Here is a 27,724-nt window from a genome sequence, read left to right on the forward strand (position 1 = left end):
AAAGCGTGCGGAGGCCATTTTAATATTCCCCTCTAGTCTGGTCCCGGGGATTCGTAAGGGTCTCATATGATTTTTATATATATATATCTATATATATATATATAGATATATATATATATATATATATATATATATATATATATATATATATATATATATATATATATATATATATATATATATATATATATATATATATATATAAATATATATATATATATGTGTGTGTGTGTGTGTGTGTGTGTGTGTGTGTGTGTGTGTGTGTGTGTATATATCTATCTATATATGTGTATATATGTATGTATATATATACATATAATATACATACATATATATATATATATATATATATATATATATATATATATATATGTGTGTGTGTGTATATATGTATGTATATATATACATATAATATGTATATATATATATATATATATATATATATATATATATATATATATAGAGAGAGAGAGAGAGAGAAAGAGAGAGAGAGAGAGAGAGCGAGAGGGAGTTTTAACTTGCACTTGCAGCTGTAGCGACGAACTGTAGTTACTGACAGTGGTACTGATGTCGCTTTTTGATGCAGTACCGCCTGAGGGATCGAAGGTCCGTAATATCATTGTTTATGTGCAGTGATTTGTAAAGATTTTCTGAACCTTTTGATGATATTACGGACCGTTGATGGTGAAAACCCAAAATTCCTTGCAATAGCTGGTTGAGAAATGTTGTTCTTAAACTGTTCGACAATTTGCTCACCCATTTGTTCAGTTTTTTTTGCCACTTGTGCCAGCTTTTTTGAAACATGTTGCAGGCATCAAATTCCAAATGAGCTATTGCAAAAAAATAACTAAGTTTTCCAGTTCGAACGTTAAGTATCTGGTCTTTGCAGTCTTTTCAATTGAATATAGGTTGAAAAGGATTTGCAAATCATTGTATTCTGTTTTTATTTACGATTTACACAACGTGCCAACTTCACTGGTTTTGGGGTATAAACACTTTAGGACTCGACAAAAGACAAGACTTGCACAGTCAGCTTGATGGCAAAGATTACTTCCTGACTAGCCTAAAAAGTAGTGTGATCTAACGTCTAGGAATTGCTACTGCATGTAAAGTCTGCCGTATAGTACAGTACAGTACAGCACTTGCAAATGAGACTCAGAAATGTAAGAAAATAAGATAGAAAAAGTTGGGGGTTTTTCTAACACATTTGAACACACACAAAAACACAGAAATTGATGATCGTGTACCAGGAATTGGTATTGTGTCATTTCGATCTTAAAAAGGTTTAAGGTTGGTTACGGTTAAGAAATCTGTTGGTTTTGCGTGACAGCAAAGATAGGATGGCCACAAGGTCAAAGGTCAAATGTTCCCCTGTAATCGATGCAAGAATTCTATTGATTTGGCTTGTCTGTCATCCAAAGCACTTCAGGTCAAGTTTCCTAAAATCTATTGATTTTAATGACGGTGGCTACAAAGCGGAAAGAAGAAAAAGGAAGTTTGTGTTTGGACCTCTGCCATAGCATTTAAAAGCAAAAGTGTTCTTTCTTCTTTCACCCAATATGCTCGGGCCAGCCTGCGTCAGCTCGGATTGATAATCAATAGCGTGCAGAGCGCTGATAAGAAACAGTACGGCGACGCGTCTCTTCGTCAGTCAAGTAATCAATCATCTCAGTGCGACACGTTGAACAATACGGTCGGATGAGTTTGGTGTGGAAGACCAAAAACGGCGGCATAAGAGCCGGACTGATAATAAAAAAAGCACACTCGGCTTTGCAATCATGCAGACTCAGCACTTCAGTGCTGCTCCAACTTGTTTTCAATATTGGAGCCTCGTGTATCAGCCGATACCGATATTTATTCCATAAGATATCCCCAGGAATGATACTGTGGAAGTTGCGTCCTCGCAGTCCCACTGTCAGACACGGCACCGGAGCCAAGCGTGTAGGTTTAACAAGGTTTTAATGACACGGTTGTCAACAAAAGTTTCTCTCTCCTAATAGAACGTGACTTTTCAGCCACGTCCGTATCATCCTCCTCCTCCTGCTGCTCCCGGCCGCTCACTTTTAAAGGCCTACTGAAATGAAATTTTTTTATTTAAACGGGGATAGCCGATCCATTCTATGTGTCATACTTGATCATTTTGCGATATTGCCATATTTTTGCTGAAAGGATTTAGTATAGAACAACGTCGATAAAGTTCGCAACTTTTGGTCTCTGATAAAAAAAAACCTTGCCCCTACCGGAAGTAGCGTGACGTTGTCAGTTGTTCACTCCCTCATATTTTCCTATTGTTTTCAATGCAGCTAGAGCTATTCGGACCGAGAAAGCGACGATTACCCCATTACTTTGAGCGAGGATGAAAGATTTGTGGATGAGGAACGTTAGAGTGACGGACTAGAATGCAGTGAAATACATTTTTTTTTTCGCTCTGACCGTAACTTAGGTACAAGCTGGCTCATTGGATTCCACACTCTCACCTTTTTCTATTGTGGATCACGGATTTGTATTTTAAACCACCTCGGATACTATATCCTCTTGAAAATGAGAGTCGAGAACGCGAAATGGACATTCAGTGCCTTTTATCTCCACGACAATACATCGACAAAGCTTAGCATGAGCTAACGTGATAGCATATGTCTCAAATGCAGATAGAAACAAAATAAATAAATCCCTGACTGGAAGGTTAGACAGAAGATCAACAATACTATTAAACCATGTACATGTAACTACACGGTTAATAGATCTCATTCTGGCAAAGCTTAACAATGCTGTTGCTAATGACACTAAGGCTAACTTAGCAACTTAGCAACCGGACCTCACAGAGCTATGATAAAAACATTAACGCTCCACCTACGCCAGCCAGCCCTCAGCTGCTCATCAACACTCGTGCTCACCTGCGTTCCAGCGATTGACGGTGCGACGAAGGACTTCACCCTATCATCCGTGCGGTGGGCGGCTAGCATCGGCTAGGCGTCTGCTATCCAAGTAAGTAGTCCTTGTTGTGTTGCTACAGCCAGCCGCTAATACACCGATCCCACCTACAACGTTCTTCTTTGCAGCCTCCATTGTTCATTAAACAAATTGCAAAAGATTCACCAACACAGATGTCCAGAATACTGTGGAATTATGAAATGAAAACAGAGCTTTTTTGTATTGTATTCAATGGGGAAGGCATACCTCTGTTCCCCTGGCTACGTCACACGCATACGTCATCCTCCAAAGGCTTTTTCAACCGGAAGTTTAGCGGGAAATTTAAAATTGCACTTTATAAGTTAACCCGGCCGTATTGGCATGTGTTGCAATGTTAAGATTTCATCATTGATATATAAACTATCAGACTGCGTGGTCGGTAATAGTGGGTTTCAGTAGGCCTTTAAGGACAACAGATGATTAGATAAACACGTACCACCTGTGAAATCGAATCACCTGCCAGCTGTGTCTCGCCGTCAGCACTGCCACGCCCCCCTCTGATGGCGCTCTGTCCTCAGCACCACGGACAGAGGCGGTGACTTTTTCTCCTTCAGGCAGCGCTGACTACACCTCCCCCCACAGATACATACTTGTATTATTTTGTAATGTGGAATGTTAGAACATGTTTGATCAAGTGAAATGAGTCAAACAGAGAAGAAATTTTAACCGTCTGGAATGGACTTATACTGACTTTTAGGGGTGCACAAAAAATGTAATTCCTTTGAATCACGACTCATATTTATCCCTAATCTACATCGATTCATAGTTTTTAAAAAATCTATTTAGAAAAATACATATACATATAAAAAAAAACACAATTATACACCCCCCGCTACCCCAAAAGGGACAATCGGTAGAAAATGGATGGGATGGATGGGCATATAAATATATACAGTGTATGCAGTCGTTGTCAAAAGTTTACATACACTTGTAAAGAACATAATGTCATGGCTGTCTTGAGTTTCCAATAATTTCTACAACTCTTATTTTTTTGTGATAGAGTGATTGGAGCACATACTTGTTGGTCACAAAAAACATTTATGAAGTTTGGTTCTTTTATGAATTTATTATGGGTCTACTGAAAATGTGACCAAATTTGCTGGGTCAAAAGTATACACTACCATGTTAGACGCCGAGAGCATACAGGAGCAGTAATAGTAAGGGGTGCGAATCTTTGGATGTCTTATGATTTGATCCGAATCTGAATCGATTCTTACAATGTATTATTTGGTATAACTACTATAATTAAACTTTTTCACAGGTTAGAAAAGCCATGTATGCTGGTTGCATGGAGATGGCCTAAACACATATTTTAAAATTGATTCCTACAGGTGTTAAAACAGAGTTTTTGTTTTATTATTGATCTATAATTAAATCTTTAGTGCGCAAAATATGCAGTATATATATATATGTATATATATATATATATATATATATATATATATATATATATATATATATATATATATATATATATATATATATATATATATATACAGTGGGGCAAAAAAGTATTTAGTCAGCCACCCATTGATTGTCAATGGGTGGCTGACTAAATACTTTTTTGCCCCACTGTATATATATATATATATATATATATATATATATATATATATATATATATATATATATATATATATATATATATATACATATATATACACTACCGTTCAAAAGTTTGGGGTCACATTGAAATGTCCTTATTTTTGAAGGAAAAGCACTGTACTTTTCAATGAAGATAACTTTTAACTAGTCTTAACTTTAAAGAAATACACTCTATACATTGCTAAAGTGGTAAATGACTATTCTAGCTGCAAATGTCTGGTTTTTGGTGCAATATCTACATAGGTGTATAGAGGCCCATTTCCAGCAACTATCACTCCAGTGTTCGAATGGTACAATGTTTTTGCTCATTGGCTCAGAAGGCTAATTGATGATTAGAAAACCCTTGTGCTATCATGTTCACACATCTGAAAACAGTTTAGCTCGTTACAGAAGCTACAAAACTGACCTTCCTTTGAGCAGATTGAGTTTCTGGAACATCACATGGGGGTCAATTAAACGCTCAAAATGGCCCGAAAAAGAGAACTTTCATCTGAAACTCGACAGTCTATTCTTGTTCTTAGAAATGAAGGCTATTCCACAAAATTGTTTGGGTGACCCCAAACTTTTGAACGGTAGTTTACATACAGCAATGTTAATATTTGCTTACGTGTCCCTTGGCAAGTTTCACTGCAATAAGGCGCTTTTGGTAGCCATCCACAAGCTTCTGGTTGAATTTTTGACCACACGTTTAAGTCAGGACTTTGGGAAGGCCACTCTAAAACCTTAATTCTAGCCTGATTTAGCCATTCCTTTACCACTTTTGACATGTGTTTGGGGTCATTGTCCTGTTGGAACACCCAACCGCGCCAAGACCCAACCTCCGGGCTGATGATTTTAGGTTGTCCTGAAGAATTTGGAGGTAATCCTCCTTTTTCATTGTCCCATTTACTCTGTGTAAAGCACCAGTTCCATTGGCAGCAAAACAGGCCCAGAGCATAATACTACCACCACCATGCTTGACGGTAGGATGGTGTTCCTGGGATTAAATGATTAACCTTTTCTCCTCCACACATATTGCTGGGTTTTGTGGCCAAACAGCTCAATTTTTGTTTCATCTGACATCCCATGGACAAAGACAAGACCTTCTGGAGGAAAGTTCTGTGTTCAGATGAAACACAAATTGAGCTGATTAGGACATGTAACCAAATATTAACATTGCTGTATGTATACTTTCGACCCAGCAGATTTGGTCACATTTTTAGTAGACCCATAATAAATTCATAACAGAACCAAACTTCATGAATGTTTTTAATGACCAACAAGTATGTGCTCCAATCACTCTATCACAAAAAAATAAGAGTTGTAGAAATTATTGGAAACTAAAGACAGCCATGACATTATGGTCTTTACAAGTGTATGTAAACTTTTGACCACGACTGAATATACAGTACAGAAAAGTTTGGACACACCTTCTCATTCAATCAGTGTTCTTTATTTTCATGACTATTTACATTGTAGATTGTCACTGAAGGCATCAAAACTATAAATGAACACATGTGGAGTTATTTACTTAACTAAAAAAAGGTGGAATAACCGAAAACATGTTTTTTATTCTCGTTTCTTCAAAATAGCCACCCTTTGCTCTGATTACTGCTTTGCACACTCATGGCATTCTCTCGAATGTGCCTTATCAGGGTTGATTAGTGGAATTTCTTGCTTTATCAATGGGGTTGGGACCCCATTGGATGAGGTGTGTCCAAACGTTTGGCCTGTATTGTATTTATATATATATATACATACATACATACATACATACATACATACATACATACATACATACACATATTTCAACAATAATTGGTTGCAAAAAAAAGACACACACAAATGTCTGCATGATTTCTTGCTAAAATTAAATCTTCTTTGGAGATCTCCCTCGGCATGATGGCAAAGTTCAGACATTGTTTTCTGCATCAGCGACTCAGCAAACTCGTTGCACATACACTTCTTGTTTGTTTCCGTGTGCTTTTTCACTTTCTTAATCTTTGCTTCTTGACCAGGCCTGTATGCACAATAGATGAGTGTCAGATATGCCTCGACTGTATTTTTTTATGTCCACTTCTGTTGGCAATTCTGCTTGAAATGTTCCATTTTTCCTTTTGGTTAGTGTGATCTTGTTTATGCTTATCGTTATACTTTCCTTCATTTCTTCTTTGCGTGCTTCGGTCATCATTTTTTACTGTAGTCTTCCTATTTGTACTGCATTTACACATACAGTATATGCTTGTAAATGCTTCATTGAGGAACAAAATGTTGTAGAATATGTTTGTTTTTTTCATTTAAAAATCTGCAATATTTGAAGCGCGATGTGGCGAGGGATGACTTTAACAATGGCGCATTATTTATTATCATGAATAACATGAGCATTTTCTAATAACTTTTGCACTATGTAACAAGGTACTACAAAATGTGTATAATGCATATTATGCTCCTGAGTAGTGTTTCCGATCAATTTGAATTTATTATTATTTGTTGAGTTCATTTAATTCTATTTTTCATTTTTAAATTGTTCAAGTCAGTCAAATGTGTATATATATATATATATATATATATATATATATATATATATATATATATATATATATATATATATATATATATATATATATATATATATATATATATATATTTATTGTATTTAAAAAAATATATATTGTATTTTATTTTTATTATTTCAGGCAAATTGATGTGCTTTTCTTTTACAGACTAAAAAACAATGTTAATAAAGTTACTGTATTTTCCACACCATAGGGGACACCGGATTATAAAGCGCACTGCCGATGAGCGGGTCTAGTCAGGTTTTTTTTTTTTTTATAAAAAGGCGCACCGTATTATAGGGCGCATTAAAGGAGTCATATTATTATTATTATTTTCTAAATGGAAAACACTTCCTTGTGGTCTACATCAGTGGTGCCCAACCACCGATTGGTACCGGGCCGCGCAAGAAATTAAAAAAAAAATATTTTTTTTTTATTTTTTATTTTTTTAAATTAAATCAACATAAAAAACCCAATATATACATTATATATCAATATACATCAATACAGTCTGCAGGGATACAGTCCGTAAGCACACATGATTGTATTTCTTTATGAAAAAAATAAAATAAAATAAAACATTTAAATTAATCTTAATTAATCTTAATTACCGATACCGATATCAACCGATACGATATATACAGTCATGGAATTAACACATTATTATGCCTAATTTTGTTGTGATGCCCCGCTGGATGCATTAAACAATGTAACTAGGTTTTCCAAAATAAATCAACTCCATCCATCCATCCATTTTCTACCGCTTGTCCCTTTTTGGGGTGGAAAAAAATGCCAACATGGCACTGCCATATTCATTATTGAAGTCACAAAGTGCATTTTTTTTTTAAACATGCCTCAAAACAGCAGCTTGGAATTTGGGACATGCTCTCCCTGAGAGAGCATGAGGAGGTTGAGGTGGGCGGGGTTGGGGGAGGCGTTGTTGAGGTGGGAGGGGGGGGGGTATTGTAGCTTCCCGGAAGAGTTAGTGCTGCAAGGGGTTCTGGGTATTTGTTCTGTTGTGTTTATGTTGTGTTACGGTGCGGATGTTTTCCCGAAATGGGTTTGTCATTCTTGTTTGGTGTGGATTCACAGTGTGGCGCATATTTGTAACAGTGTTAAAGTTGTTTATGAGGCTACCCTCAGTGTGACCAAGTATGCCTTGCATTCACTTGTGTGTGTGTGTAGAGCTGTACATATTTTGTGACTGGGCCAGCACACAAAGGCAGTGCCTTTAAGGTTTATTGGCGCTCTGCACTTCTCCCTATGTCCGTGTACACAGGGGCGTTTTAAAAAGTCATGCATTTAACTTTTTGAAACCGATACCGATCATTTTGAAACCGATACCGATAATTTCCAATATTACATTTTAAAGCATTTATCGGCCGATAATATCGGCAGTCCAATATTATCGGACATCTCTAGTTCTTACTTATTTCTGTCAGTAAACTCGCCATGAAAGCGTTAAAACATACCGGTGTAGTGAGTTTACATTATTCACCCAAGGAACTTTAGTTATTAGAGAGTTCCAGTCGGACGTTTTTTCACGGGAAACATTCCCAGCCTTGTTGTTGTTTCCGGATGAGGAGATGCTGCTCCGTTATTGATTGAAGTAAAGTCTGAATGTCATTAAAACAGTTAGCTCCAACTTTTGACACTTCTTCCACTACCGTCCTTGCACGCTACAACAAAGATGACGGGGAGATAAGACCGCCCACAAAACGGTGCATCCTGAAGCGTCTGTCAGAAAGCGGCTTGAAGATGATCTGTAAAACATAATCTATGCAACATTTTGACCAAAAAACCACCATTACATGTTATGTAGACCACACGGAAGTGTTTTACATTTAGAAAAAAAAAAAAAAAAAGTATATATGACTCCTTTAATGCGCCCTATAATCCGGTGCGATTTATGTATGAAAAAAGATCAAAAATAGACAATTCATCGGTAGTGCGCTTTATAATCCGGTGCGCCCTTTGGTCCGGATTATATATTGCACCATGTCTACATAACGCACCATTATTACATGACGTGTGGCCTATCAGCCATTCTTAAAGGTGTGGCCAACAGGGTAGGTGTGTGTGAGTTATCTGCTTGGTTGGTTTCTTCGCTTGACTGCAATAGAGTTCATTGAAGGATACTTATTACTTATGTCTAGCTTGTGTGCTATTATGTGGCTCCTAGTAGCCTCTAGTCTAGCTAGCATGTTGACTCATTGGAGGACATTTAGACATTAACTGGCACTACAGGACTGCCTGTATCAGCCACTTTACATGCAAGCCCAAATGATCTGATATTAATAGGTTATATTCCATCATGTGACTTTTGAATGGAAATAAACAAAGTGGTGGTCAACCAACAGTGTGAACTATCTGAGGATGCAAGGGGCCTAGATATTGCCGCGAAAAGCAGTTACAAGCAAAATAATTAAACTATGCGATGGAATCCATCCCGATACTTTGTCAAAAAAAGATTTGGCGAGTGACACCAAGGATTATCCGTCGGTCGCATTCCCAGACATGTCTAACTATTGTGTTCCAGACGTCATTCTACACGACAAAACAGAATAAATCTTGGACAAGCATGGTGGCCTACAACTTCTTTGTGTGTGGCTGGGTCAAGGAAATTGGTATCAAGACTCTCCCGGATAAATATGCATCGTTTTTGCTAGGGTAAGATTACATTTTATGATTTAACTTTGCATCTAGAGCTCTGTTTGTTGCCTTTTTGTCACAAGTACCGTTTATGAGGAGACAAAATAAGTTCAGGACAGCTCTAATGACAACATTGGTTGTGTTCTGCTGTGTTGTCCAACATACCGTATTTTCCGGACTATAAGGCGCACTTAAAATCCTTTCATTTTCTCAAAAATCGACAGTGCGCCTTATAACCCGGTGCGCCTAATGTACGCAATAATTCTGGTTGTGCTTTGGACAGGGGTCAGCAACCCGCGGCTCTAGAGCCGCATAGCGCCGCCCTAGTGGCTCCCTGGACCTCTTTCAGACATGTGTGAAAATGGAAAAAGATGAAGAAAAAAAAATCTTTTGTTTAATATATTTTCTGTAGTAGAACAAACATGACACAAACCTTCCTAAATGTTAGAAATCCGACTGTTTATATTAAACACGCTTCACTTCTGTCCTACAAATTTCAGCAAGTTTGTTTGCATGTACAACTTTCTCCGATGCTGCCACAGAAAGACGTGTTTTATGCCACTTATTCTGTGTCTCATTTTGTCCACCAAACGTTTTAGTCTGTGTGTGAATGCACAAAGGTGAGCTTTGTTGATATTATTGACTTGTTGGAGTATTAATCAGGCATATTTGGTCAGTGCATGACAAAAATCTAATCGATGCTAACATATTATTTAGGCTAGCTGTATGTACATATTGCATCATTATGCCTTGTTTGTAGGTATATTCGAGCTCATTTAATTTCCTTAATGTCCTCTGTGTATTTAATTTATATTCGCATGTCTCATGACACATTATCTGTATGTAATAGTGGCTGCATTTCTGATAGTTGTTTGTGTGCCATGTTGTTCCAGACTACAGCAAACGTTACCCAGCTCACAAAGATTGTAATAAATCCGTTAGAAGAAAGACAGCCTGCCGTTTCCTTTAACTTGGACACACACATCTATACCTTTGGTCATTCTGAGCCAGTCATTTCCAGAAGTTATCTCATCCTGTGAGAAGCCTCCGCTTTACTAATGATTTCCAATGTTGCAAAAATATGTAGAATAAAAATTAAAATACAGCATTTCTGTCAACGAAGATTTGGGTCAGCCTTTGATAGTAGGTTAATATAGCTAACATCTGTCTTCATTATAAGGCTTTTCATTTTTTGCGGCTCCAAACCGATTTTTTTGTTGTATTTTTGGTCCAATATGACTCTTTCAACATTTTGGGTTGCCGACCCCTGGCTTAGGAGAAGTCATTTTATTTGGTGCATGGTGTAATGATAAGTGTGACCAGTAGATGGCAGTCACACATAAGAGATACGTGTAAACTGCAATACGACGCCAGTAATCAACACCAAAACTTTAAATGTTTCTTTGAGAATATGGAACATTACACACGTCGCTCAAAAATCTGTCAAAATGTTGTAGTACGACTTTGGTAAAATATGAAGCCGCACCGCTTGATGGATTGTACTGTGCTTCAACATACGAGTATTATGGTGGCGTTTTGTTTCGCAATATTATACAAAAGCAACTTTTCTTACCTTCTGGTACCTGCTGATTTGTATTTGGGATCTGCATAAATCCTGAAAAATCGCGCCATTTGTAGTCGTGCCAATCTATGCAACATCTATGCCAAATTTACAATCAATCGCGGCATAGTGTTTGAAAAACACTGTCCGAGATGATATGAATGGGTTGGTGTTGGGAAATTTTTGAATCGGTCAAGAAATGTTAACATAGAAACACTTTGTAAGTGAGAATTAGTATTTTGGAATTCCTGGAATTTCAGGAAAACCAGGAATGTTCATGAAAAAAGTACCTTTGATGTCCCAATTAAGTGGAATGTTTTGATGGTGGAATTGTTGGAATGGGTTGAAAAATGTAGAAGGAGAAGCCGAAGGACTTTCTGGACATTCCTGGAATTTCTTTGAACTTGAAAAAAGGTCAAAAAGGTGTTGAAGGATGAAAAATGTGGCGATTGTGCAAGTTTGAAAATTGGCCCTATTAATTTTCAATGGGAAAAACGTCCTGGAAACCTATAATTCTTGGTAATCTGGGATATTTCGGAAAATCAAAATACGGTTGCTGTCGGTTCCTAGCCAAGCCGAACGTTTTGATACTTGAACAGTTCCGTTGGGGGACAATTTATTGTCATTTTTATGAATTTGATGGGTAGTTTGCTGTAAAGTTAACTATTTTTATTTAGACAAAAACATGTTTGGAAAGTATAATAATATACTGTAATATTTGTTGCAATAATGGATACTATTAAAGTTTAAAAGGTATGCAATTTCAAGCAGTAAATTTTTTTTTTTATATATCTATTACATTTAGTGAGAAAATATGAAGTACTTTATTGACACATAAACTATATTGCCAAAAGTATTTGGCCACCTGCCTTGACTCACATATGAACTTGAAGTGCCATACCATTTCTAACCCATAGGGTTCAATAAGATGTCGGTCCACCTTTTGCAGTTATTACAGCTTCAACTCTTCTGGGAAGGCTGTCCACAAGGTTGCGGAGTGTGTTTATAGGAATTTTTTACCATTTTCCTTAAAGCGCATTGGTGAGGTCACACACTGATGTTGGTCGAGAAGGCCTGGCTCTCAGTCTCCATTCTAATTCATCTAGGTGTTCTATCAGGTTCAGGTCAGGACTCTGTGCAGGCCAGTCAAGTTCATCCACACCAGACTCTGTCATCCATGTCTTTATGGACCTTGCTTTGTGCACTGGTGCACAGTCATGTTGGAAGAGGAAGGGGCCCGCTCCAAACGGTCCCCACAAGGTTGGGAGCATGGAATTGTCCAAAATATTTTGGTATCCTGGAGCATTCAAAGTTCCTTTCAGTGGACCTAAGGGGCCAAGCCCAACTCCTGGAAAAACAACCACACACCATAATTTCTCCCCCGCCAAATTTCATACTTAGGACAATGCAGTCCGAAATGTAGCGTTCTCCTGGCAACCTCCAAACCCAGACTCGTCCATCAGATTGCGAGACGGAAAAGCGTGATTCATCACTCCAGAGAACGTGTCTCCACTGCTCTAGAGTCCAGTGGCAACCTGCTTTACAACACTGCATCCGACACTTTGCATTGGACTTGGCTTAGATGCAGCCGCTCGGCCATGGAAACCCATTCCATGAAGCTCTCTGCGTACTGTGCGTGGGCTAATTGGAAGGTCACATGAAGTTTGGAGCTCTGTAGCAACTGACTGTGCAGAAAGTCTTTGCACTATGCGCTTCAGCATCCGCTGACCCCTCTCTGTCAGTTTACCTGGCCTACCACTTCCTGGCTGAGTTGCTGTTGTTCCCAAACTCTTTCATTTTCTTATAATAAAGCCTGTGTTGACTTTGGAATATTTAGGAGCGAGGAAATTTCACGACTGGATTTGTTGCACAGGTGTCATCCTATGACAGTTCCACGCTGGAAATCACTGAGAGCGGCCCATTCTTTCACAAATGTTTGTAGAAACAGTCTCCATGCCTAAGTGCTTGATTTTATACACCTGTGGCCACCTGGGATTAGGACACCTGATTCTGATCATTTGGATGGGTGGCCAAATACTTTTGGCAATATAATGTATCATTTCCAGTAGGGATGTCCGATAATATCAGACTGCCGATATTATCGGCCGATAAATGCTTTAAAATGTAATATCGGAAATTATCGGCATCGGTTTCAAAATGATCGGTATCGGTTTCAAAAAGTAAAATTCCGGACTTCTTTAAAACGCCGCTGTGTACACGGACTTAGGGAGAAGTACAGAGCGCCAATAAACCTTAAAGGCACTGCCTTTCCGTGCCGGCCCAATCACATAATATCTACGGCTTTTCACACACACATGTGAATGCAAGGCATACTTGATCAACAGCCATACAAGTCACACTGAGGGTGACCGTATAAACAACTTTAACACTGTTACAAATGTGCGCCACACTGTGAACCCACACCAAACAAGAATGACAAACACATTTCGGGAGAACATCCGCACCGTACACAACATAAACACAACAGAACAAATACCCAGAACCCCTTGCAGCACTAACTCTTCCGGGACGCTACAATATACACCCCGCTACCCCCCCCCCCCCCACCACCACCACCACCTCAACCTCCTCATGCTCTCTCAGGAAGAGCATGTCCCAAATTCCAAGCTGCTGTTTTGAGGCATGTTAAAAAAAAATAATGCACTTTGTGACTTCAATAATAAATATGGCAGTGCCATGTTGGCATTTTTTTTCCATAACTTGAGTTGGAAAACCTTATTACATTGTTTAATGCATCACAACAAAATTAGGCATAATAATGTGTTAATTCCACGACTGTATATATCGGTATCGGTTGATATCGTAATCGGTAATTAAGAGTTGGACAATATCGGATATCGGCAAAAAAGCCATTATCGGACATCTCTAATTTCCAGGTGTTTGGGGGGCCAGATAAAATTATGTCGCGGGTGGCCCCCGGGCCTTGAGTTTGACACCTGTGGCTTAGAGCCTAAAAACTTATTTTAAAAAAAAACGCAATTTAAAAATATATTTTTAATTGAGAATCGGGATGAATAAGAATCGCAATTCAGATGTGAATCGATTTTTTTGTGCACTCCTAGTAAAAAGGTAAATAATCCAAATGACTGAATCAAGAACCAATAGAGGCTTTCATTTCCTGGAAGTGTCCTCCCAGGTGTTGCAGATCAGGTGTATTAGCCAATGGGAAGCGCACAGAGATCACATGTTAGCAATGTGACACACCTGAGAAACGTCACGCCTAGTCATGCTCGCCACGCTCGTTTACTCAGCTGGTCAATCAGTGGCCTTCTGATTCATTTGTTACATAGCAGGGTAGAAACGTTATTGATTAGCAGCCAGGTAATAGGTTATGCATTTGGAGCCTGGGACATGACACATGATGGAGCTTGTGACAGCGTTCATTCCGCCATGGAGGGCCGAGACGCTTGTCCCACGCCCGGCGGGGAGTCCGGAGGAGAGGTGTGCTGCGGCGCCAGGCTGCGGGTATCCGAACGCTACAAGACGGAAACGCTGCTCTTGTTGAGGCTTGCTGGGCCCATGGTGAGATTCTGACTCATCACACACACACACACCTTGCAAGGCTGCCATCTTAAATGTGATGAAAGCAATGGAGGGTCAAAGGTGGCTCGAGGAGGAACTATTTCCGAGTCCGCAATCAGGACAAGAAATCCTATCGATTTTTAGCAATAATTACACTTGTTGGCTAAACTCGAACTTTAAGACACTTCATGGATTCCTGATCTAATTAAGAGTCCGACTGATTTCTAATGATGTAATCCAAGATGGTTGCGGTCAAAGGTCAGAATGTTCGCTGCAGGTTTCTGGTCGGCAGTCATTTCATCTGAACTTCCAAATCTTCAAGACGAAGAATCCTATTGATTTTAAGCGATGGCAAACCTATAGTTCATTGACAAATCTAAAGAACCAATACACGGATACAAAGCTCTCGTTTCAACATGGATGGCATTAATGGAAATAACGGAAGAGTTGGCCAACACAATAGATGCTAAACCAGGGGTGTCCAACGTAAGGCCCGCGGGCCGAATCAGTCCCGCAAACAGGTTATAAAAAGGTTTTCCTGGAATTTTTTTAATACCATTTCTCTATTAAAAATGTTACTTCAAATTTTCTCGACCGATTTTGAAAAATTCCAACACAAATAGGGATGTCCGATAATGGCTTTTTTGCCGACATCCGTTATTCCGATATTGTCCAACTCTTAATTACCGATATTAACCGATACGGATATATACAGTCGTGGAATTAACACATTATTATGCCTAATGTGGACAACCAGGTATGGTGAAGATGAGGTCATTTTTAAAAAAATTAATAAAATAAGATAAATAAATTAAAAACATTTTCTTGAATAAAAAAGAAAGTAAAACAATATAAAAACAGTTACATAGAAACTAGTAATAAATGAAAATGAGTAAAATTAACTGTTAAAGGTTAGTACTAATAGTGGACCAATCATGTGTGCTTACGGACTGTATCCCTTGCAGACTGTATTGATATATAATGTAGGAACCAGAATATTAATAACAGAAAGAAACAACCCTTTTGTGTGAATGAGTGTAAATGGGGGAGGGAGGTTGTTTGGGTTGGTGCAGTAATTGTAAGTGTATCTTGTGTTTTTTATGTTGATTTAATTTTAAAAAAACTAAAAAAAAAAAAAAAGGATACCGACAAAAACGATACCGATAATTTCCGATATTACATTTTAAAGCATTTATCGACATCTCTAAACACAAACCATTTCAACTCATTCAGAACATTCAAGTCTTAACATTTTCCCCAAAATTACCGCTTTTCATGAAATTCCCATTGATATTAATGCAATATTTTTCAAAGTTCCACATTTTTCATCCGCTTCAAACCGTTCCAACTTCAAACTGTTCAGCCTATTCAGCAATCGCGGGCTTTCCCTTGACAAATTCCCAGATTTCCCATAATTCTATGTTTTCCGGGACATTTTTCCCATTCCAAATGAATTGGCCAATTTTTCAAACAGCAAGTATAAAAATGAGCTGAATTTTTTTTTATGAAATAAACTGCTGTTCTACATGTGTCCACTAGATGTCGCAATTGCAACTCTTTGTATCTTTGTAGATGATGCTACATATGTACAAAAAACACATGTTAGTGCACCAGTCGAGGAAAATGAGCAAACTACATAAATAACATCCTGTAATTTGATTTTTATATATTTTTTTTTTTTATCTTGATAGATTAAAAATTAACACCAATGAGTTGACTGATGAACACTATCACTCAGAAAGTATAAATAAGGACAAATAAAGGTTGAATACTATTAACCGCAACATGTAAGTGTAAAAAATCCCAACATTATGATTTGTGCATTTTCAGAATGTGCTTGTTCTATTTTTAAACAAAGAAAACAATCCGAAGTTGTCTTTATTTTTAAGTTATCGTGCCGTGATTTTACCAGTCCGGCCCACTTGGGAGTAGATTTTTCTCCATGTGGCCCCCGATCTAAAATGAGTTATAGACACCCCTGTGTGCAGTATTTATGGATCTAACAAAGGCATTTGACACACTCATATCTGAATTAATAAATTAGATTGATGTGGAATCAGATGGTTGGTCTTAACTTGTAAGAAGCTACTTAACCAACAAGCAATACGTGAAGCTAGGCGAACACACGTCTACAACACTAAATATCTTGTGGTGTACCCCAGGGATCAATACTGGAACCAAAATTGTTATCTTTATATTAATGACATTTGTTAAATTACAAAGGACTTAGTTATTATTTGCAGATGAAACAATTGTTTTGTTCAGGAGAGAACGCACAGAAGTTAATGTAAATAACAGAAGAAATCAACTTAAAAAGATGGTTTGACAAAAACAGACTTTCTTTGTATCTCAGTAAAACAAAAATGTTGTTATTTGGTAACATTAGGAGAGAAAATCAAACCAATGCAAATGGACAGAGTAGACCAGGGGGGTCCAAACTACGACCCGCGAGACGATGTCTTCAATTTGGCCCACAAGACGGAACGAGTTCAATAAGCAATATGGCGGAATATTCTTATGTACAATTAGCCAGTGGTCTGCTAGCTGCCATTTTGTCACCATCTGGTGGTCAACAAAAGTTGCTCAACCATTAATTAAACTTGGGAAAAAATACAGCACGGCATTCACTTATATGCCCCAATCAATACAACCTTCCCTAGTCATGGTGTATTTAAATTTGTGGATATTGTAAAAAAAAAAACAACATCCAATCAGCATAACAAAAAAATCTAAATACACCCATTTAAACAAGGGATGGTGGGAAAAATGCAAAACACTCCACGTTTATCCATGTTTGGCACATTTCAGCTGCTTTATTTCTAATTGATTACAAAACTTTAAGGAGGTTGTCATGGAAGGTAGGAGTCAAACTTTCACATACTCTTAATATCCATTTATAATAATAATAATTAAGTGTGTAGAGTCGTAACTTTACTTGACATAATTCAAAATTTTATAATATAACTTTCAAATTTTGTGTTTGTGTACTCTTGAGACATCAAAAAGGAAAAGTACCTTCCGTATGAGGACCGGTGAACAAGTTAGGACATAAATCATGGTCCCAATACGGAAAACCATTGCATCTAATAGAGAATGTCTCATTTGCACCCCTGGTGGTGAAATCTATCAAAATTAGGGTGGTACCAAAAAGGAGGGATTTTTCAAATTGACTGTCGGTTTTAAAAGTGCTCCCCCTCTGGTCAATATATGAAATAAGTGTGTGTAAGAAATTGAACTGCGCCCCCTTTGGCCCAAATTAATTTAATAATGTATATAGAGACATACTGTTATAACTTGGAAGTAAATAATGATTATAATAAACCAATTTCCCCAAATAAAAATTAACTAAAAGCAGTCTTTTTCTCACAATGTGTTGACTTTTTTCTTGTAAATTTTTTAACAATTTCTCATATTCTTTCTGTTTCTGTAATATTGCAATATTTTCTTGTAAAATTTTGAATGCAAAGTGGTGACATTTCTCATACACAATTCTGACTTTTCACAATACTGCCTTTTATTTTGTTGTTCTTGTAAAACAGTGACATTTTTTTGAGTAAAATTATGACTTTTGTCATAATTTTGCCAAGTAAAATTCCGATTATTATATTACCAACATTTGAAAGTTCTATTATACAATTGTGACTTGTCGAGTAAAATTACGACTCTCTTCATAAAATTGCCAAAATTTTAAGCTTTTCTTGTAGAATTGCGACTGTTGAGTAAAATTCCAACTTTTATCATAATATTGCACAAATGTTCAGTTTTTCTTGTCAAATTTTGACCTTTTTCTTGTGAAATTCCAACTCATTTTTCACAACACGCTTTTTTACATTTGCGAAGTATGTATATATTATTAATGTTGTAAAATACAAATATTTATATATCTAGAAAGGCTGTTCCTAAAGAGGTAGGCATTTTTCACCCCTGGAGTAGACATTCAAAGAGTAAAATACATGTATGTGCAATAATAAATGATCAAATGAATTTGAAATGTCATATAAAAATAATTGGCAAGAAATGTCATATAAAAATAATTGGCAAGAAAGACTTCTTTAATAAAGCAAAATATGTATTGGACCAAAAATCACTACATTTATTGTGTAGAAATATGGGAAAACTACTACAAAAGTACACTTAATTCATCAACCTTTACAAAAGAGATCAACTAGAATAATACATAATGTTGAATATAGAGAACATACAAACCCCAAAATTTTGAAATTCAATGATTTTGTGAATATGCAAATAGCTAAAACTATGTACAAAGCAAACTATAACCTGCTGCTAACTAAGAAGGTGCAACAATTCTTAACAAAAGAGAAATATAACCTTAGAGGAAAATGTAATTTTTTTTGTAGCACTTAAGACCTTCAGCATATCAGTATGTGGAATTCAATTACGGAATTAATTAATGTACTAATATGATCTACTTTTTTAAAAAGTGTTCAAAGAAGAATCCTGATAAACATATTGAATCTTATGAAAAAATTATATAAATAACTTAACTACTTGTTTGAGAACTTTATGTATTTAATAATTTACTTTGTCTATTTACTCATTTATTTATTCACTGTTGTGTCACAAATTGGGTATCGAAAAGATGTAGGATTAAGTCAGATCTGCTTCTTCCTACTCCTTTTCAGACATGCTGTATGACAAACTGGAAATATGTAAAGTATTGCATAGTTCAGTGTCATACTTCTTTATTGTGATTTTCCTTCAAGCATTTCAACATTTCTCGACCGATTTTGGGAAAAAATCCAACAACCATTTGAACTCATTCAGAACCTTCAAGTAGTATCATTCTTCCAAAAATTCCCGCTTTTCCCGAAATTCCCAAATTTCCATGAAATTCCCATTGAAAAGAATGGGACACTTTTTCAAAGTTCCACAATTTCCAAATTTTTCAACCGATTTAAACACTCCGCCTTCAACACATTCCACTTATCCTGGATATTCAAACTATCATTTTTACAAGTTCGAAAAAATTTCAGGAATTCCCTTTTTTTCAAACCCTTTTTTCTGGCGACTACTCCTTCCACATTTTTCAACTGTTCCACCGTCCAAACATTCCTCTTAATCAAGACAAAAAACAAAGTTGTTTTTTGAACTGGAAAAATTCCCGGTTTTCCCGAAATTCCTGAAATTCTTTAATACCATTTCTCAATTAAAACATTTCTCGACCCATTTGAAAGATTCCAACACCAACCATTTTAACTCATTCAGAACATTAAAGTCTTAACATTTTCCAAAAAATTCCCGCTTTTCATGAAATTCCCAAATTTCCAAGAAATTCCCATTGAAATGAATGGGACAGTTTTTTCAAAGTTCCACATTTTTCATCCGATTCAAACTGTTCCAATTTCAAACAGTTCAGCCTATTCGGGAATTAAGGGCTTTTTCTTGACAAATTCCAAAACTTTCCAAATTTCCCAGAATTCCATCTTTTCCGGGACATTTTTCCAATTCCAAATGAATTGGCCATTTTTCAAACTTCCACCATTTCCACATTTTTCAACCAATTCAAACCATTCCACCTTCAACACATTCCACTCATTTTTACGAGTTCAAAAGAATTCCAGGAATAACCAGACTTCCCTTTTTTTCCCCAAATCCTTTTTTGACCCTTTTTTATGGCGACTATTCCTTCCACATTTTCCAACCCACTTGAACTGTTCTACCGTGCAAACATTCCTTTTAATCAGGACCAAAAAACGATTCCGGTTTACTTGGAATTCCTTAATACCATTTCTCAATTAAAATTGTTACTACTTAAACATTTGTCGACCGATTAGGAAAAATTCCAAAACCAACCATTTCAACTCATTCAGAACATTCAGGTCTTTTTAACATTTTCCAAAAAATTCCCGCTTTTCATGAAATTCCCAAATTTCCATGAAATTCCCATTTAAATGAATGGGACATTTTTCAAATTCCCATATTTTTCATCCGATTCAAACTAGGGATGTCCGATAATGGCTTTTTGCCGATATCCGATATTGTCCAACTCTTTAATTACCGATACCGAAATCAACCGATACCGATATCAACCGATATATGCAGTCGTGGAATTAACACATTATTATGCCTAATTTGGACAACCATGTATGGTGAAGATAAGGTACTTTTTAAAAAAATAAATAAAATAAGATAACTAAATTAAAAACATTTTCTTGAATAAAAAAGAAGGTAAAACAATATAAAAACAGTTACATAGAAACTAGTAATTAATGAAAATGAGTAAAATTAACTGTTAAAGGTTAGTACTATTAGTGGACCAGCAGCACGCACAATCATGTGTGCTTACAGACTGTATCCCTTGCAGACTGTATTGATATATATTGATATATAATGTAAATGATAAATAAATGATAAATGGGTTATACTTGTATAGCGCTTTTCTACCTTCAAGGTACTCAAAGCGCTTTGACAGTATTTCCACATTTACCCATTCACACACACATTCACACACTGATGGCGGGAGCTGCCATGCAAGGCGCTAACCAGCAGCCATCAGAGGCAAAGGGTGAAGTGTCTTGCCCAAGGACACAACGGACGTGACTAGGAAGGTAGAAGGTGGGAATTGAACCCCAGTAACCAGCAACACTCCGATTGCTGGCACAGCCACTCTACCAACTTCGCCACGCCGTAGGAACCAGAATATTGATAACAGAAAGAAATGGGGGGAGGGAGGTTTTTTGGGTTGGTGCACTAATTGTAAGTGTATCTTGTGTTTTTTATGTTGATTTAATAAATAAAAAATAAATTAAAAAAACACAAAAAAACAACGATACAGATAATTAAAAAAAACGATACCGATAATTTCCGATATTACATTTTAATGCATTTATCGGCCGATAATATCGGCAGGCCGATATTATCGGACATCCCTAATTCAAACTGTTCAGCCTATTTGGCAATCGGCGGCTTTCCCTTGATAAATTTCCAGATTTCCCAGAATTCCAGGTTTTCCGGGACATTTTTCCCATTCAAAATGAATTGGCCATTTTTCAAACTTCCACCATTTCCATATTTTTCAACCAGTGTTTGTGCTTTTCCTTCAAGACCTTCACCATTATTCCTGCATCCTTTTTTAGAACCCTATAGCTTTTTAATGATCTGTAATCAAAGGGGGTTGAGGTCAAAGGTATTCTTTTTTTTGTCCGAACTTTCTGCTGCTTCTCAAAAGGTCAGGGTGTCTTTTTAAGAAATCTCTTGATTTTGAATGGCACTTAAAGCTAGGTGTGCTCAGTTCAAAGGTGAAATCGGCTGCCGTATCGTCTTGGAACTACCCATCATTGTTCTTGTCAGTGCAAGATCTTGGATCTTTTGATCCTAACGTCCATTTGTCTTGTCAGAGACAGACCCCTATTGGTTTTGAACACGACGTAACCACAAGTTAAATGCTTGTTTGTTTACTTTTGACATTTCAGTTCATTTCTCAGCTGATGAGCTTCCTGATCGGCTTCGTCAGTTTGGTGTTCTGCGGTCATTTGGGTAAAACCGAGCTGGCCGGGGTAGCGTTAGCCATAGCGGTGAGAGACTTCTATTATTATTACAAAACCGATACCAGTGAAGTTGGCACGTTGTATAAATGGTAAATAAAAACAGAATACAATGATTTGCAAATCCTTTTGAACTTATATTCAATTGAATAGACTGCAAAGACAAGATACTTAACGTTTGAATTGGAACACGTTATTTTTTGCAAATATTAGCTCATTTGGAATTTGATGCGTGCAACATGTTTCAAAAAAGCTGGCACAAGTGGCAAAAAGACTGAGAAAGTTGAGGAATGTTCATACAGGCTAATTCAGAACGGGTGGGTGCCATGATTCAAGCAGCTTCCATGAAATGCTCAGTCATTATTAGTCATTATATCATCAAAAGGTTCAGAGAATCTGGACAAATCACTGCTTGTAAGCGATATTACGGAACTTCAATCACTCAGGTCGTACTGCATCAAAAACTGACAGTGTGTAAAGGATATCACCACATGGGCTCAGGAACACTTCAGAAAACCACTGTCAGTAACTACAGTTTGTTGCTACATCTGTAAGTGCAAGTTAAAACTCTACTATGCAAAGCGAAAGCCATTTATCAACAACACCCAGAATTGCCGCCGGTTTCGCTGGGCCCGAGCTCATCAAAGATGGACTGATGCAAAGTGGAAAAGTGTTCTGTGGTCTGACGAGTCCACATTTCAAATTGTTTTTGGAAACTGGGGACGTCGTGTCCTCCGGACCAAAGAGGAAAAGAACCATCCGGATTGTTATAGGCGCAAAGTTGAAAAGCCAGCATCTGTGATGGTATGGGGGTGTATTAGTGCCCAAAGCATGGGTGACTTACACATCTGTGAAGGCGCCATTAATGCTGAAAGGTACATACAGGTTTTGGAGCAACATATGTTGCCATCCAAGCAGCGTTATCACGGACGCCCCTGCTTATTTCAGCGAGACAATGACAAGCCACGTGTTACAACAGCGTGGCTTCATAGTAAAAGAGTAGTCTGTAGTCCAGACCTGTCTCCCATTAAAAATGTTTGGTGCAATATGAAGCCTAAAATACCACAACGGAGACTGTTGAACAACTTAAGCTGTACATCAAGCAAGAATGGGAAAGAATTCCACTTCAAAAATGTGTCTCCTCAGTTCCCTAACGTTTACTGAGTGTTTGTTAAAAGGAAAGGCCATGTAACACAGTGGTAAAAATGCTCCTGTGCCAACTTTTTTTTGCAATGTGTTGCTACCATTCAATTCTAAGTTAATGATTATTTGCCCAAAAAAAATAAGTTTCTCAGTTCGAACATTAAATATCTTGTCTTTGCAGTCTATTCAATTGAATATAAGTTGAAAAGGATTTGCAAATCATTGTATTCTGTTTTTATTTACGATTTATACAACGTGCCAACTCCACTGGTTTTGGGGTTTGTATTATTATTATTATTATTATTAACTTGACTATTTCTATTGTCTCATTAATGACATTGTTTCCAGGTGATCAATGTGTCAGGCATCTCCATTGGCAGTGGTCTGGCGTCCGCCTGTGATACCCTCATATCTCAGGTACGTCATCTATCGCACTCTATGTGTTTATTCCACGATAAGGTTTTTTCTACTTCCTGTCAGACGTACGGCAGCGGCAACCTGAAGCGGGTGGGCGTGATTCTTCAGAGGGGGGTCCTGATTCTGCTGCTGGCCTGCTTCCCCTGCTGGGCCGTCCTCGTTAACACTCAGCCCCTCCTGCTCGCCGTCGGTCAGAATGCAGACGTCGCCAGGTGAGCTCTATATTAACTTTTATATTTTATTTTAATTTTTCCCTCCCCCAAATGTGATTATTATTATTTTTTTAAATTAATATTAATATTTTTATTTTACCTATCATTGTTAAAAAATAATACTAAAATTCATTAATACATTTTACTGATAATTATTGTGTGAATGCTCTAAAGCATTCACACGTTTTTTTCACTAAAATTCATCTATTTATTATTCTTCTTCTTCACATTTTTCATCCGATTCAAACTGTTCAGCCTATTCGGCAATCGCAGGCTTTCCCTTGACAAATTTCAAAAACTCCCTGAATTCCAGGTTTTCCGGGACATTTTTCCCAATAAAAATGAATTGGCCATTTTTCAAACTTCCCCCAATTCCACATTTTTCAACCGATTTTAAACCATTCCACCTTCAACACATTCCACTTATCCTGGATATTCAAACTATCATTTTTACAAGTTCAAGAAAATTCCACCGTCCAAACATTCTTCTTAATGAAGACAAAAAACGCAGTTGTTTTTTTAACTGGAAAATTTCCAGAAATTCCTGGAATTCCTTAATACCACTTCTCAATTAAAAATGTTACGAAAACATTTCTCGACCTATTTGAAAAATTCCAACACCAACCATTTTAACTCATTCAGAACATTCAAGTCTTAACATTTTCAAAAAAATTCTCGCTTTTCATGAAATTCCCAAATTTCAATGAAATTCCCATTGACATGAATGGGACATTTTTCAAAGTTCTACAATTCCCACTTTTTTCATCCGATTCAAACTGTTCCAATTTCAAACAGTTCAGCCTACTTTGGGAATAGCGGGCTTTCCCTTGACAAATTCCCAGATTTCCCAGAATTCCAGGTTTTCCGGGACATTTTTTCCATTCAAAATGAATTGGCCATTTTTCAAACTTCCACCATTTCCACATTTTTCAACCGATTCAAACCATTCCACTCATCCTGGACATTCAAACTCATTTTTCCAAGTTCAAAGAAATTCCAGGAATTCTCAGAATTCCCTTTTTTTTTTCAAACCCTTTTTTTCAGGCGACGATTCCTTCCACGTTATACTTGTACAGCGCTTTTCTTCCTTCAAGGTACTCAAAGCGCTTTGACAGTATTTCCACATTCACCCATTCACACACACATTCACACACTGATGGCGGGAGCTGCCATGCAAGGCGCTAACCAGCAGCCATCAGGTGCAAGGGTGAAGTGTCTTGCCCAAGGACACAACGGACGTGACTAGGAAGGTAGAAGGTGGGGATTGAACCCCAGTAACCAGCAACCCTCCGATTGCTGGCACGGCCACTCTACCAACTTCGCCATGCCGCCCCAGCCATTTTAACCGTTCCACCGTCCAAACATTCCTCTTATCCATCCATCCATGTTCTGCCGCTTGTCCCGTTTGGGGTCTCTTAATCAGGACAAAAAACAAAGTTGTTTTTTGAACTGGAAAAATTCCCGGTTTTCCCGAAATTCCTGGAATTCCTTAATACCATTTCTCAATTAAAAATGTTACTACAACATTTCTCGACCGATTTTTTTTTCAACTCATTTAGAACCTTCAAGTAGTAACATTCTCCCAAAAATTCCCGCTTTTCCCGAAATTCCCAAATTTCCATGAAATTCCCATTGAAATGAATGGGACTCTTTTTCAAAGTTCCACCATTTCCACATTTTTCAACCGATTTTAAACCATTCCACTTTCAATACATTCCACTTATCCTGGATATTCAAACTATCATTTTTACAAGTTAAAAAAAAATCCAGGAATTCCCTTTTTTGCAAACACTTTTTTCTGGCGACTACTCGTTCCACATTTTTCAACTGTTCCACCGTCCAAACATTCCTCTTAATCAAGACAAAAAATGAAGTTGTTTTTTGAACTGGAAAAATTCCCGGTTTTCCTGGAATTCCTTAATACCATTTCTCAATTATGATGGGACGGCGTGGCGAAGTTGGTAGAGTGGCCGTGCCAGCAATCGGAGTGTTGCTGGTTACTGGGGTTCAATCCCCACCTTCTACCATCCTAGTCACGTCCGTTGTGTCCTTGGGCAAGACACTTCACCCTTGCTTCTGATGGCTGCTGGTTAGCGCCTTGCATGGCAGCTCCCGCCATCAGTGTGTGAATGTGTGTGTGAATGGGTGAATGTGGAAATACTGTCAAAGCGCTTTGAGTACCTTGAAGGTAGAAAAGCGCTATACAAGTATAACCCATTTATCATTAAAACATTTCTCGACCCATTTGAAAGATTCTAACACCAACCATTTTAACTCATTCAGAACATTAAAGGCTTAACATTTTCCCAAAAATTCCAGCTTTTCATGAAATTCCCATTGAAATCAATGGGACACTTTTTTCAAAGTTCCACAATTCCCACATTTTTCATCCGATTCAAACTGTTCCAATTTCAAACTGTTCAGCCTATTCGGGAATTGCGGGCTTTCTCTTGACAAATTCAAAAAATTTCCAGATTTCCCAGAATTCCGTGTTTTCCTGGACATTTTTCCCATTCCAAATGAATTGGCCACTTTTCAAACTTCCACATTTTTCAACCAATTCAAACCATTCCACCTTCAACACATTCCACTCATCCTGGATATTCAAACTATAATTTTTAAAAGTTCAAAAAAATTCCAGGAATAACCAGAATTCCCTTTTTTTTCCAAACCCTTTTTTTGACCCTTTTTTTTATGGCGACTACTCCTTCTACATTTTTCAACCCACTTCAAGCGTTCTATCGTGCAAACATTCCTTTTAATCAGGACAAAAAACGATTCCGGTTTTCCTGGAATTCCTTAATACCATTTCTCAATTAAAAATGTTACTACTTAAACATTTGTCGACAAATTTGAAAAATTCCAAAACCAACCATTTCAACTAATTCAGAACGTTTAGGTCTTTTAACATTTTCCCAAAAATTCCGCTATAATGAAATTCCCAAATTTCCTTGAAATTCCCATTAAAATGAATGGGACATTTTTCAAAGTTCCACAATTCCCACATTTTTCACCCGATTCAAACTGTTCAGCCTATTCGGCAATCGGGGGCTTTCCCTTGACAAATTCCAAAAATTCCCAGAATTCCAGGTTTTCCGGGACATTATTCCCATTCAAAATGAATTGGCCATTTTTCAAACTTCCACCATTTCCATATTTTTCAACCAATTTAAACCATTCCACCTTCAACATATTCCACTTATCCTGGATATTCAAACTATCATTTTTCCAAGTAGAAAAAATTCCAGGAATTCCCAGAATTCCTCTTTTTTTTTTTCAAACCCTTTTTTCTGTCGACTACTCCTTCCACATTTTTCAACCCACTTCAACCGTTCCACCGTCCAAACATTCCTCTTAATCGTGACAAAAAAACCCAAAGTTATTCCCGCTTTTCCCGAAATTCATAAAAATGGGGTGCAAAGGACCCCATCAAGTCATAAAAACGGGGTCCCACTTTTTTGTAACTGTTTTGAAAACAAATAAGTGTATACATTATCCTGTTATATCTCACATTCTATATTGTGTTTTGTAAAAAGGTTGTCATAAACGTTACTAAATTCATTTAAAAAAAATTATACAAAA

At 37.2% G+C, this 27,724-nt stretch overlaps 1 protein-coding gene across 2 annotated transcripts in view; it reads left to right on the forward strand.

Moving 5' to 3' along the window:
• The window catches only part of LOC133665008 (multidrug and toxin extrusion protein 1-like), a 170,994-nt gene that overhangs the window by 122,220 nt on the left and 21,050 nt on the right, over positions 1 to 27,724 (forward strand). The window contains exons 1-4 of one of the 2 annotated variants that reach the window (XM_062070143.1): positions 14,573 to 14,865; positions 22,299 to 22,400; positions 23,862 to 23,930; positions 23,994 to 24,142. In XM_062070143.1, coding sequence (XP_061926127.1) covers positions 14,695 to 14,865; positions 22,299 to 22,400; positions 23,862 to 23,930; positions 23,994 to 24,142 — 491 coding nt within the window. In that variant the 5' untranslated portion in view covers positions 14,573 to 14,694. Of the gene's footprint in view, positions 1 to 14,572; positions 14,866 to 22,298; positions 22,401 to 23,861; positions 23,931 to 23,993; positions 24,143 to 27,724 lie in introns of those variants that run through there. The other variant, XM_062070144.1, reaches the window with a different exon arrangement.

The sequence above is a fragment of the Entelurus aequoreus genome, linkage group LG14 (genome assembly GCF_033978785.1).
Source record: "Entelurus aequoreus isolate RoL-2023_Sb linkage group LG14, RoL_Eaeq_v1.1, whole genome shotgun sequence".
Classification (NCBI taxonomy): domain Eukaryota; kingdom Metazoa; phylum Chordata; class Actinopteri; order Syngnathiformes; family Syngnathidae; genus Entelurus; species Entelurus aequoreus.